The following is a 15,081-nucleotide window of genomic DNA, read 5'->3' on the forward strand; positions in this document are numbered from 1 at the left end:
ACTCGTGTAACTATGTCCTTTGTCTAATGGAAGAAGGAACAATTCTTTTGCATAAACACACAGGAATAATATTTGCCTTAGATCTGCTTTTAATAAACAATGCTAATCCAACTGTTGGTATTTTCTTGCAACCTCTCATGCTCTTAATGATAAAATGATCACTGAGTATTTGTAGAGGAAGAAGTTTATATTAATGTTATACAATAATAATTATACAAAAATATTACCAAAGAAAGTTTTCTGGAGAACAGGGCTGTAGACACACGTTCTTTTTTCAGAAATACATCTGATAAACTTTGCACTTACAGCGTTGATGCCCCAACCTTAGACAGCAATGAACATGCTATTTCTATGTTTTCCTGACTAGGACTGCTTTTTTGCATCAGTGACTAAGCTTCCTATCATATTCCTATCAGTCACCTGGTTTTTAAAACTGTACAAATTCCCAAAATTACTTGTTGGTTAAAAAATAAATCCTGACATTCTGGATAGGTATACAGATCTCCTAATGTGCCAGAACTGGCCAATTATGCAACCTATTCACTTGGTCATACATCTGCATAACAGGAGAGGAGAGTTTCTGAAATCAGACTAAAAAAACCCCTAATCTTTGTTATACTTACTAATCTAATAATTTGACATACTATTTGTCAGTTTTCAAAGGAAATAATTTAAGGTCTATAAATCAAGCCAGATTTCAGGGGCTTGCAAGGATTCTACAGCAACAGCTGCTTTTGAAATGATGGAAATAAAGGCACAGTTCATACTTTTTCTGATGAACTTGTAATGCAGATTATTATTAACGGATTATACACACAGAGAATAAATCCCTTCCAAGCTTTTCTATAGAACTACTAATCTTGTTTGATAAAGGTTCTTACCCTTTGATCTTAAAAATCACCATTCCTATTTTTAAAGATTTCTTTTTATAAACTCCAACATAATGGCAGTAACACGTTTCTCTAAAAAGGACAAGAGTAATTTTCTTCCAAAAGCAGGTTTGAAATTGTATAAGACAATGTGAGTAAAAAGCATTTGCCATATTTTTTTCATAAATATTCTCTTCATAAGCACTACTCCTACTGCTTTACAGGACAGAAGTTCTAATAAGGAGTTTCTCTTTTAAGGTCTTGGCAATTTAAAACTCATCATGCAATGAGTTCCACACAAGCAGACCCACAAGCCAATGTGAACCTGATACATCACTTCAAGTTTTTAAATATACATAGGGATTTTGCATACGCAGTTTATTACAGGAATGGAATCCAAGACATAACATTTTTCTGTTTTCAATACTTTCAAATCAATGACCTAATCATTACCTACAAATAGTTCAACAATCAGTACGTCCCTCTTTCACTGAAACATTTCCTTTCATGCCTTTTCCTTTTAAACTTTATAAAAAGTAGAAATTGTTGTCTAGTAGGCATAGAAAAAGAAAAACGATTTGAATTTCTAACTGACATGCCAAGCTCTGTGATTATCCAGTCTAATATTAATAACTCAAATACCTGTTAAACAATACACACTATAATTTCCACATATGGAAGAATGCAAGAAAAAAATTCATATATACACCAGAAACACATCAAGTTCCCTGTAAACATCTCAGAGATTAAACTAAATGCCCAGCTTGATCATAAATGAAAGCATATTTGGCCCACAAACCCATGCCTTAGCTTAGCCTTCCTTGAAATGAACATAATTTTGACCTATTTTACAGATACACCATGAGGCCTTGCTAATGCTTGTAAAATGACATGCTTATACAGAAGGCACTGCAATCAGAAAAAAGAAAAGCTGCAATAGTAATTCTCTACCTATTTCCCCCTGTCTGTGTCTCTCATGCAAAAGGTTGGCAGTTTCCCATGGGGAGCTGCTATCACCATAGCTTCACGTTAAAGAGTTGTAGCCTGCAGACTTACAACCTCATATTGCAATCTGTTCTGCTGTCAAACCAATTCAAGATCGTCTGGCCTAGATGCACTGAACACCAGATAAAGCAAATACTAATGCTGGTTCAATAGGTAATCTTCTTTCCAAATCAACACTTAATCACTGCATCAGCATAGTGCAAAAGGAGGTGCCACTTTTAGAATGAAAAAGAACATCAAGATTAAAAAAAGTCAGTGTCATTTTTCATAAGAGCAAGTGCATTAAAAACGGATATCCTGCCATTATTTCAAAATAAGTAGTTATACTTTTATCTACTAACAAGTAGTGTTTGAGATTCAGAGCTAGGATTTCAACACCAAATTCCTCCCCTCAGGATAGCAGGCTGACTGCTGTCTTTCCACATCAGAACTTCCAGAGGCAACAAACTCCTCTCATCACCCAACCTAAGACTAAGAGGGATCTTCGCCAACACCCTTCAGCTGTGAACAAGTCCCAGGAAGGTGGCATCCGTAAGTGATTTCACACAACCTGGTATAATGAAGTATGAGAATATGCAATGAATTCTGTCAAGCTGTGACCACACCCAAGGGAAGGGTTAACCACACAGGAGACTTTGCAGGGGAACAACTGAAGGGAACTGGGAATAGTCAGATAACTGCTCTATCATAAAGGTCTTTCAACCAGTGTCAATAAATTCAGCTAACAACTAAAAAGTGATGAGAGATCTATTATTGACCAAAATCTATTGCCCATTTTTGAGGAAGAAGGTGCTCAAAAGGCCACTGCCTTAACAAAATAAGACCTAAGGTCCTTTTTAATCAACCTGCAGGATTAGACTGCTGAAAAGAAACATGACCTAATATGAGGGAGTAAAACCCTTGTCTTCTCCAGGATCCTTAAACAGGACAAGACAAATCCAGTTTAGTCAAAAGGAAATCATCCACGAAAGAAAGCTTCACTGGAAGTCTGAAGAACAGTTAAAATCATCTGGTGGACAGCAGGTTGACCTTGAAGTAGCTGTGAAGAACATAAGTTCTGGCTCATGGTATCAGTGCTGCTTGCATCTCTTGAAAAGAAACATCATTGGTGATTCCAGTCAAAGCAGCACAACCTTTAAGACGACAGCAATGAATTCTTTTGTCTACCAAATCAGGAGAAAATGACAAAGATGGAAGTTTTATTAAAAACTCTTAGGGTTGAACATGAAATAATCCCTAAGATTTGGGGATCTGAGAAGGGAAGCAAAAATGAACACTTAAAGAACTAATCCCTTTAAAGTGATTAAATAAAAAGTTGTGACAGGCCACAACCAAGGAGTTAATGATGCCAGCCACAGAGAAGCATCTTATCAATGAATCGCTCAGAGCCTCACAAACAAGTCTGTCTTGTTAGGTGGATCTCTGGAAGCAAATGAAAAGCATAAACAAGGGTGGTTATTTCAATATCAGCAGTTCAAATCTTTCCTGACTGTTCTTTCCTCCCAATCATATGAAATTACTGATCTCTGAGAGCAAGCACAAAACTTCAAGTGAAACACCCTCTATTTTTCATTCATACCAGATCAGACCAAAGATCCGTCTAGCCCAGCATCTTGCTTCCAACAGTGACGCCATGAAAGGATGCACAGGGAAGAGTAAGAACAGAACAAGTATAAACAATACTTCCTCCTGATGCTATCCATGCTCCAACTACCTTCAACTCAGGAAACTTCCTGAGCCAGCCATGATTTTGTATTTAATACTCCTCACTTGACTTCTCTTCCATGCACTTCCCCAGTATCCCTTGAGCCCATGTAAACTTTCAGCAGAAAAGGAGATTTTAGCTTATGAAACCTATGGAGTTTGCCTATGAATAAGGCAACATCTAAGATTTAACTCCTTGCCTCAGCAGTTTTGATGATTGACACACACAGTGCTTTGATGAATCTCTCTAAAAGAAAACTGGGAGTCAGTTGCTGTGGAATAAACTAAAGTGTCAGAGTGTTAGTGAAATAAGTTTAACTTCCCTCAGTCTTTGTAAAATGCTGCCCTACAATCCCCTAAGGAACCTTCTCTAGTTTATGTGAGGCTATATTTCAAATCCACAATTATTCTAAGGTTTGTCTCAAGCAACATTGTTATTCATAACAAATGCACAAAGAACCAGAGCAGTAATGAACTCTCCAATCGTTTTTATTGATGTTTATGAGAGAGCGTGTGCATAACAAAGTAGTAGGGAACGTATTCGCTAGCAGGCAAAACAAGAGGTTAGGAAGTTTCAATTAATGGCTAGACAACTGGAAGCCAAAACCAAGATTTCTAGTTTTAAGAACCAACAACTCTTTTGTACTGTTAAATCTTATCTAATTCATGCCTCCAAGAACGACGGAAAGTGGACTGCTTCTCAAAATGTAAGAAGAAACATGGCAATTTACACCAAAAGTACTATCCAGACCAAAAGTTCATCTGCTACCTTCACCAGTAGCAGATGCTCAGAAAAAAGATGGAATAAACAGGGTACATATAGAATGAGCCTTTCCCTCATGCACCTCCCAGTTCTCAGTAATCAACAGTTTACAATTCCCTAGGCCCAAGTTGTATCCATATCATTAAATTCAATAGCTCCTACTGGATCTGTTCACAGTAAATTTGCTCAATTCCTTTCAGAACCAACTTACTCACTTATATTCCACAATATCCTGTTGCAACAGGGTCCACAATTTAGTTATGTGCTTAGTGAAAAAATATTTTCTTTGTTTTAGATTTTGCTTCTTAATTTCATCCAGTGGGTCATCCAGATTGCATCTTTGTCATCATGTCAAACTGACAATCGGGTCTAGTCCACATATGTAAAATCTGAATGAGCACAACAGTGGGTCCAAATAGGACTGGAACTGGCTTGGCATACAGGCGGAGTAAGTGCACATATTGTTTGCATCGGACCATGCGGTTACTTTGTCAGTGAACAAGACATAGTACTGCCAGAAGAAATAAAATTAGCCTTGAAGTTCAGACATCCACATTCCACTGTACAGTGGGGGATTCCTGTCCCCCCCTTTTATTTCCTGTCCCACCCCTCCTGCAAAAGGTTCGCTAGTGATATTGGATAGATATACATTTTCCATACTTTGCCACTAAGCACTATCCTTACCCTAATTTCCTGTGATTCTCCCATCAGATGTGATCAGAAGTGCTGAACACTGGACTTGGCAATATAAAGTGCTACAAAATTGTAGCTGCTCTGAAAAAATTAAGCTGTAAGCATCAGTGCAGCCACCTGGCTAGTAGACATTTCATTTTAGCATTAGGTTCTCCAAATGGGGGGGAGTAGTAGGCGATGGTGGTAGAAGAGCATGTAAAACATGAGGGAATGCCAGGATATAATGCACAGGCAATGCAATCCTAGCATTTTCTTGTTCTGGGAGTCTGACTTACCAACCTTAACCTTTTTTTAACACTAATATTTTCAAGATGCACATTGAAATACTCTGCAAAATGCACAAAGTTAAAACAGTTGATCCTGCTTTGAGCAGGGGGATTGGACTAGATTATCTCCAGAGGTCCCTTCCAACCTCAATGATTCTGTGAATCTCAGATCTTGCTTGATGAGGCCAAACATCTGTCAGAATTAAATTTCTATTTCAGTTGTCAATAAGAGTTGATTTTAGGAACAGCAATTCAAATAGAAGGAAGGACAGCACTAAAATCCCAAGGAGTGTTTTCACAAGCCACTAGGAAAGGAAATTAAGCTGCAGATATCAAAATACTCCAAGACCAGAAAGGGAAGCCACAGGCAAAGAAGGAAAGAATTTAGACATTATCTGTACAGGACATTCTAAACAATGCAGTTTATCTGGACTGTCAGAACACCCAAATCTTATTTCTTAAATGAAACCTACTATAAATAAATCTCAACTTATTCAAGGGCATCTTTAAGAAAAAGAAAAAAAAAAGAACTCTGGGAAACAATCATTTGAATCTGCAATACTTGGTCATTTCATTGCTGACTAATTTTTGCAATTTTATTTGATCTCTCATCATCCCTATAGAATAAGGGTAGAATAATTGTACAGAGTATTTTAAATAATAATTAACAATGCAAAATTGACAGCCTCCAGAAAAGGCAAAGCAAACATATGTTTGGCTTGAAATGGTGAAAATACTAATGAATATAATTACCTATATACACAAAGCCTTAAAATTCAGATAGGAAAAAGAAGCTACTAAAATGGTATTTAGAGAAGGTAAGATACTTTTGGACATTTGTGCTGTGAGGAAAAAAAAGAAAAAAAGTGCTAAAGAATAAAGCTGCAGCAGTGGTTTCCAGTGGTTGCAATGGTGTAAACAAAACTTGTGGGAAAAAGGTAAAAATTTCTGTTAGAGTTCAACAACTACAGCTGGAAAAAAAAAAAAACAATTTTCAGGCATATAAGGTCTTCCCTTAGATTTGAAGCAGCAATTTCAAGCTAAATACAGGAAACACAAGAACAAGATTCAAAGTAAGAAACTAGAATGCAGAGCACTATCATAAAGCAACCCTCCATAAGCAAAGTTACATAGGCAAAAAGTAGCCTCTGCATCCTGCACCGGCTAATGCCTTTACCTCTCCCCTACTGCAAGGCGGGACCCTGCTGCACAGGTAACAGTTGCCATTCTCTCCTCAGCCGTTTCGGTGATTAACCAGTTAAGGTCAGGACAAAGCTGCGCAACGCAAAGTCTTCAGTAGCAGTGTCAGAAATCCAAGCACACTAGATTGTCTCGCCCCACTCTCATTTGCACCTGCATGCCCTGCATGCCAACCCTTCAATCATCAAGGCATAAGTTTTCAGGGATTGTGCTGTGAACCAGCCAGAACAAAAATCAATGAACAAAGCAAATCAGCACACCCAAATGGAATTTATGTTAGCGACCTACAGCCTTCGACTAGTTTTGTGTGTACCAATGAAGCCTGGTTTGCAGCATCTGCAAGGAAGAAGAATACATGTATCTTCAGGCCAAGGCAGACCACAGCAGCAAAATTTGATAATGCTGTCCAAAACTCGCTGATTAACACAGTGCAAATTCAGTCAAGCATCTGGATATGAAATCACCTGCTACAAAGCTTCTGAAATAGGTTATTAGTTTTACTTTCAATCTCACAGATATTCTGGATGTTACCAGAGAGACAAAACACAATTCTGCCTATTACCAGCAATGTTCCCTTACCATAAACATCAGATATCATTGCCCAGATGCATCTCAAAAGGAATTTTATAAAGAGAAGCTTTTCAGTCATGCAAACGTAGGGCTTGAGACAAGGGCACAGTCCTGAATTTTATCTTTCTGCTGAAGTTATCAAATTTGTCTCAGGCCCATGGCAAGTTTCAAACTCCTGTCAGGAACCTCCCATGAGATCTAAGAAAGACTGTATTGCTGGTATTAATCCCATTTAAAACTTTGCTAGCCACTGACATGAAAAGATGAGTGCAGAATCCTATGATGATGCCCAGTAACAGCCATCTACACTCTTCATTCAGTTTGGGTGCCATAGAAGCTGAGATTCCAACAGCAGCTTAAATAAACCTCTCAAATTCTCACTGACAGCCCAAGCCACCCCTCCAGATATAAAAGTTGGCAGTATATCTAGAAGCTGTGTTTTTTCATCTTGATCAGCTTTGAATGAGATGTGCAAAACAAAGGCTATCATCTGTGTAGGCCTTTAAAAGTTCCTGGTGAAGATGATGCATAGTTTAGCACAACAGCCTTTTCTAGCTTTGATTAAAAAAAAAAAAAAAAAAAAAGTATGCTAAGATCTATCAGTCTTTCTCCAACTCATGATGTGCAGTCAGGTCATCTGGGGACTTAGAACACACTTCCTAGGCATCCGATGGGGCAGCTCTCAAGTCTTTGGTGAATAGCAGAAAGAATGGAATGTCCTCTGTAGCCAGATGATAGAAATATATCTGGGTTGAGAGCAAGAGAGACAAAATACTCCTTTGTTTTCTATCAAGAGGTCTGCTGATCAAAGAGATCTATAATTCAGGCCCAGAGTAAGGAGAGGTGAAAAATCCAGGCTTGTTTATTTTGCTGAAGTAATTTTCCATACTGTACTCCAATGTTAATACTTCCAAATCAGGTTCAGCAGGGTTTGATCCAGTATGTGCACTAAATGATTAATTTATTAATGTTTTGTTCATATCAGTGCACAGAGTGAGATCTTGTTGGGTGCTTGTGTCACACTGCGACCCAACCAGTACAGAAACTTTTCCACCAAAGTAATAAGAAAAAAACTACTCTCCACAAAAGGAGGACAGAGAAAACATTATTGAAGATTAACATCTTTTAATTAAGCAGCCACTATTTACAGAAAGAGCTGATAAGATAGTAGTAAAAGATATTCAAGGCTCACAGGTTTCTAGCCTAGCTGAACGGTATGTACGTGAACCAACAGAGTAAGATTTGAATAAGCAATATGCAAGGAAGTATAATGCATGGACTAGCGCTCCAAGAACAAATGGTTGTTAAATTATTGCCTAATCAGATGTAATCAGTAGCGTATGGTATTAACAAAATGATTTTGCATAGCTGAAGTATCTTCTGATTCTTTCTGAAATGATTTGCCTTTCTCATATTTTTGGTCAAATCAAGGGCTCATAGTGTTGCAGTATACATTGATTACTACTTGTATAAAAAACTATGCTAAGAGCAGCTGCTGATTAATGAAGTGGACAGACAATTATTTGTGATAGAAATATCTCTAGAATAAGTCAATTTTCTTCATGGGAACTAAGATCTCTCCACAGGGAGAAATCTTGTTTAGATACCAGAAAGTATTTTAATTTCTCTCATATTCAGTAGTACACATTTCTTCTATATTTTATCTGTTGTTCAACTGTGATGTTGTAAAGTATTTCAAGACCATGTTTCCCATATTAATTACAATCTCTATTAAATAAAAATACTAGACAGTCATTTTAATCTGGAGTTCACAGTTACTGAAACCCATAGCTTATAGTTTATTCCGAAAGTAACTTCCCATATAAAGTAGATTTGTGAGATCTGAATCATTGGTTCAAATCATCTGATGAGCACACGAACTAGCTACACAGTGAAAGGGAGTAAAAAGATTTTAGTATAGAAGTATAATGAATCATGCCTATTTATTAGTCACTCTAATGAATACCTGCAAATTATTCTGCAATGAAATTATTTTTAACAAATTGGAGAACAGACAAATGTCAGTTACTGGCACAATTGCACAGTATACTGTCAAGCAATTCTACTAATTATTTAAATTGGTGATTAGATATCACATCAATCCAGATATTTTAGAATTCCTTGAAATTCCAGTATGGAAATTTACTGTGTATAATTACATTTCTGAGAAATATTCATACAGTAAATGAATATGCAAATCTCTTCAGCAACTATAATGCATCTGTATTTACTAGCTCATCTGTTTACACTATTCATACCATTTGCATAGGTCATTAGCCTTAATTTTCAACTTCTTTTCCATAAAAAAAGTCAAATTTACAAAGAAGGAGTGGGATTGAACTGCTGGGGAAAAAAAAAAAGGATTAAAAAAGTTTTGTAGGGTGCTTAGCACAAAGAGATTATAATCCATGACTGTGGCTCCTAGCAATGCTTCTGAAACACTGTCAACTTGATTTCTCAAATAGACTCAGTAAGAAAATGCTAGCATGAGCCTTTCAAAATACCACTTTCTATATAATTCCCTTGTAAAAAATATTTTTGTAAAGTCTTGCTATTCTTTTCGTTGGTACAGGCTACAGACAAAGTGCAGATAGTAGTTTAAAGCTTATTGGCAAAATTACATAACCTCACACTTTGACCATTTGTTTCTGTATTTTAACTGCACAGTTGTTTAGCGGAGACCATTACCACTTTTCAGAAAATTTTGCTGCTATTTTAATACAGGTGTAGATGATCAGAGTTCTAATATATTTTTTATTAAGCCTTCATTAATGTACATGTTCATGATAGCAATAGTCTAGCACATTTTAGGCTAAGAAGCCCCAGCAGTCCAAGCTATTTTAAACAAAGGGAAGGACTTTTGCTTTAAGAACAAGGAGAGGTATACCAAGGCCATAGGCTTTCCTTCAAATAGCCAGAGAAAATGCTCAATAAACCTACATGTTTCAACATACAGAAGAAAACTGAAAAGCACAACGTAACTCAGAAAAATCACAGTATAGAACAGGACAAAGTATTTACTGTGCCACTTTATTCATTGAAAGAGTTTCGTGTAGCATAATACAAAACAAACTATAAGATACTGAACTTAAGAAAATATAAAATATGGTAAAAATACGTTATCTCTTGATATTCTCAACCAGCAGATGTTTTAAGAACATTTTCTGTAGAAAACAGTATCTATTCAGACACACAGGTTTTGGTTGACTGGCAGGAAAAAGAAAACAATGCAATATATATTAGAAGACCACTAGAGTCAGTTCTTCATGTACAGCTAAAAATCATTCAAACTTTTAAAAGAAAGCTTTAAAATGTGCTAATAATAAAAGTATCAGCATGCCTATCTGTACTTAGCCATTCCTGAACAAACACTGGCTCACATGACTAAAATGGCTTTCACAGTTATACATAACCAGAGAATCTACATTTTCATCTGTGGGACTCATAAAATACTGTTTCAATAGAGCACCATTTGCTTATACAAAAGAAAGTCAAACATTTATAAAAAGTTCCCACATTCCAAGTCACACACTTGAGTGTGTGCATACAGACCAAAACAAGTATACGCAGTTCCCAGCAGCCAAAAAAGTTATCTCTGAAAGAAATTTTCCTTAAGAGTTCAGCTAAATCAGAACCAAATTGACCACACTGTCCAACTGAACACTCTTTGAGTTAATCTACCCAAAAAGACTAGACTTACAAAACAAAACTGTCCAGACTTTCAAAATGTCCAGACTGTCCAGAAAAAAGAAAAAAAAAAAACACAAAAATCTGTGCCAAACACCTCCAGCTGCATCATCCATCTGATGCATCAGGACTAAGCATTAGCATGACGCAAACAGGAAGACTCATCCCCACAAGACCACGGAGTTCCTTGGACATTATTTTGCTTTTGAAGGAACAAGATGATTAGCACATCTCTCAGTCACTAGGTAGAAGCATCAGAAGATCTGCAAAATAACCAATCCACTGAATCTGTGTCCCCTATTCCTCTGATAAATAGAAAGGGCTGGGCTCTTCAGGAGTATTTATCTCAAAAATACCAGACTATGACACTGTCTCCTCTCCACAGAAGGAAAAGACAGTCATTTTTCTACATGTTGAAGAAAAAGACCCAATCAGTTCCCCAAAGGAATAGTACTTCTGATTAAAGGCAGGATAGAAACAGAATAAAAATATTAAAGCAATTACCTCTCCTATAAAGACAACCATAACACAATCCAGTTTCTCTTCAGGGGACAGCTTATCAATAAGGGAGTGGAGAGTTTCTGTAAGGTAAGACTTGACTTTTCTTTTCACTGTAGGAATTCCCATTACAATGGAAACTGAAATTAAACAAAACCAGAAACATACTTTCAGTAATTTAATGCACAAGATAGAAAAAAAAAAGTCTTGCCTCATAATGTAGTATTGCTTCAGAAACACAAAGAGTTAAAAGACTGAGATAACACAGTAATTAAAATTAGTTTAAAAATATACCAGTATCATCAGGAACATGATTGTTAATCATCACCAATGCTTGGAGCAAACACGGGGGGGAAGCAATCCTAGATATGTCAGACTATTGCATAGGTAACAATCAACAACCATGATATTAATTAATCAGGTAAGGTTGCACCACGACTTATAGACTCATTAGCCTCCCTTACTTAGTTTTATTTTCAGAAAGCCATAACCATTCTCTAAAACTCAGTTTTCCATGCAAGTGTGTATTTTTAAGTTCTCAGAAGAAGCATTTGAAAGTGACATGGCTGAAAAACTCCTTTACTTCCCTTGCATGTGATTTGAGTTCTTCTGAATACACAGAAGTCTAGGTCATCAGGATAGCCCTAAAACCCCTCACTGAAAGCTCTTATCCCCAGTAAAAGTATCTCCAATGCAAAGCACTCTGGCTCCAACTACAGTACTGCTAACTCTATCATTCGCACAACCATTCAGTTCTCATGTTCCTTAACTTGCTCTAAGTCTTCCCTCCCTTGCACCCCACCTGCACCCAGGGCTGGCTACCTACAAGGAACATGGCAGATGGGCAATAAAAGGATGAACCAGACTGCACAAAGCAGTAAGGGAGGTCAGCCTCAGTGCGCTAAGTCATCTGCGTGAAATGATTTACCACATCATAAATATATAAAAATCAAACAAGTGTTGACAATTTTGGTGAGCAGTCCTTATAGAACCTGCTTCACCTAGCAACTTCACGTAACGAGTTCTGAATTTTTAAAACAAATACTTACCCAAAAAGCACAATGACCAGGAAGGGGAAGAGAGCAGAGCAACTTTAACTCAGAATTTCCTTTTTTTTTAATTTAAATAAACCTGATTCCAATTTCTATTTTGTAATTTTAAACTTCTGGCATATATTTCCAGTGTGATATAATACAGGATTTGTTTAAAACAAGAAAGGACTATGAGCCTTTTCCTTCCTGATTAACAACATTGAAATAAACAGTGTTTGTAGTCAGAAAGGTAGCCCTGTGGCCTAAGTCCACATTTGACACACAGGCATGCCTTACATTAAAGCAAGGAGGAACCAAATTTACTGCAGTAAAGAAAAAACATACAAGCTAGGAATAACTAATGCTTCTTTCAAAAGCAAGGAGGAGAAAAAAGAAAAAAGAAAAAAGAAAGGAGGTCTAAATGACAAGAACATGAGCCGTTCAAATCAGATGGCACATGGAGAAACAAGGATTCATATGTGGAACCTTCACGCCTAGAGACACACACATACACACGCTTTGAGGTACACGAGCTTGGTTGAGCTTTACCCTATCTTTTTGCTAGAGCTCCAAGAGTGGGATTCAGTGGAGCTATCCTAATGACAAAAATTCAGAATTTGTGAGGATTAAAAAGAAAAGGGATCAACAGTACTGCAGCACGATACTGAATTTTTTGATTTTTCTCCAATGTCCCCATTTTATTGATGCAATTACATCTGATTATCCTTGTGCTCCCAACTCTAAGTTATACACTGAAATATATTGTTCAAAACACCATAAACACCCACTCTAAGATAACTACATCCACGCATGGTTGTCCCACACATCTGAAAAGCCAAAGGGATATGTCCGATAGGCAGTTCAGAATCTGTAATATTTCTGTGCTTTGTTCCCTTTTACTTAATTACAAAAATTCACCCAAACTAAATGCTTCTTAATGTGTACCTTAACACAGGGTGGGGTGTGATCGAGATTATGCAGAAAAGAGCAAAACTGAAGCCAAACCCCTTTCATCTTGGATTCAGTGCAAATTCTAAGAGATATCAATATCACACAAGTAAAATGAGATGTCCTTGATCTAACAAGTAATGCAGTAAATTACATAACAAAAATTAAGAAGTCCTCCAGATACAAAACATAAAATAAACATCATATCGGCATACCTCCTGTCCTTCCAAGGCCAACCTGCACAGAAGGTTGAAGGCTTCCTTCATTTTTCAACAAATGAGGCAAATGGTAATAGATATTTGGCACTTGAAGAGATTTTCTGCTTGTTAGCTCTTTTAACAATTTCAGCGTCTCATCTGCAAACGTACATGAAATCAGTAATGTAGAAAATGCAAAGAGTAAGTTTTATGGAGTGATAACTCATGCACCAATCCAAGCTTGATCCTAACTGAAGAACAGAACAAATGATGCATTTTAATGACACGTCAAGTTTTGTGTACAACAAAAGTCTTTTCTGGTTTTAATTTTTAAAATAAACTATGGCTGAAATTGCTTTCCGCCCATTAACTTTGCTGCAGATACAGTTAATGTTTGCCTGATCACATATGACTTACATTGTGTAATCACAGAAGTAAAGAATGCTCCATTTACTTATTTTCCAATGGATAAAAATGGGAGGCTTATATCCAGATTATTTTGTACTTACACTTAAAGAGCTCATCACCATGTAGCAATTTAAATAGCAAATAAATAACTTAATAACTACAACTACATATTAGAATACATTTAACATCAGAAACAAAACACAAATAGCATTAAGTATACAATATATTAAGGTTTTGAGTATTTCTCCAATAAAATAGACACTAGCATAAATTTAATTTAATCCATTTAGAATATTTAAAACATTCCTTGCTGTTTATTAGAGTATACCATCTCTGAGGATGTCCAGGTGGCCCTCATAAAGTCACAAATAATAATTTTTAAATTCCTCTGCCATGTATGTCAATTTTCTTACATCAAGTGCAAAACAGCTCTTTTTTCAGACATGAAAAACACTACAGCACATGGACCTTTGAGAACTTATGAGCCTAACAACATCAGGTTTAGGTCAGAAAGTAGACTCAAGGTTCCCAAGAAAAATCTGAGTTCTGCAGAAGTGAGGAAAGTAATTCCATAGATATGTCTCATTGCAGATTCTGAAGATAACTTCTTCAAAGATAGACTTTTCTTTTCTATTTGCAGATGAAACAAAGTTCCCAACCACTTAGGATCTTGAAAAACACTTTGTAAATATATGCCATAAGTGGAGATACTAATTCCGATAGATTCCATCATGGGCAGTTTTACTTTTTCTGCCAACATTTCCTTTAGCTTCCAATGCAAAAGCCAGGCTAAAATCCTCTCAAAATGTGACAGCTCTTTGTATGAATGAATAATGACTTATGTAAAACAATCTGGGTTTCTTCCAGATTTAAAGATTGCAAATACTACATAGTATTCTGTATATTTAAATACATTGAACATAGTAAAATCTACCTAACAGTAAATTCCAAGCATGAAAGCAATTCAGTTAAATTAATTCAAGATTACTGAAACAGCATTAATAAAATTAGAAGGATCTGATCCCCAAACCATCAAACTAAAAATATGCTGTACCAGACATCCTTGAAGCCCAAAAGGTACCTGTACAAATTCGAATTCCATGAGGTTAAAAAGCAAAGAAAATGACAGAGTTGCGGCCATTTATTCACATGAAGTGATGTCCATGAGCTGACTTCAGCACACTTCCCATCATGCCTCGAAATGGAAAAAAAGAGAATGCCCCATAGGCAGATGGGATCCAG

General features: G+C 36.6%; 1 protein-coding gene across 2 annotated transcripts in view; it reads right to left on the reverse strand.

The window, feature by feature from the left end:
* Nucleotides 1-15,081, reverse strand: part of MGAT4A (alpha-1,3-mannosyl-glycoprotein 4-beta-N-acetylglucosaminyltransferase A) — a 73,665-nt gene that overhangs the window by 25,920 nt on the left and 32,664 nt on the right. For both annotated transcript variants that reach the window (XM_067294444.1, XM_067294452.1), the window contains exons 4-5: nt 13,450-13,590; nt 11,262-11,395 (exon numbers count right to left, since the gene is read on the reverse strand). In XM_067294444.1, the coding sequence (XP_067150545.1) occupies nt 11,262-11,395; nt 13,450-13,590 (275 nt within the window). The remainder of the gene's footprint in view (nt 1-11,261; nt 11,396-13,449; nt 13,591-15,081) is intronic.

This window comes from Apteryx mantelli, chromosome 1 (genome assembly GCF_036417845.1).
Source record: "Apteryx mantelli isolate bAptMan1 chromosome 1, bAptMan1.hap1, whole genome shotgun sequence".
Classification (NCBI taxonomy): Eukaryota; Metazoa; Chordata; class Aves; order Apterygiformes; family Apterygidae; genus Apteryx; species Apteryx mantelli.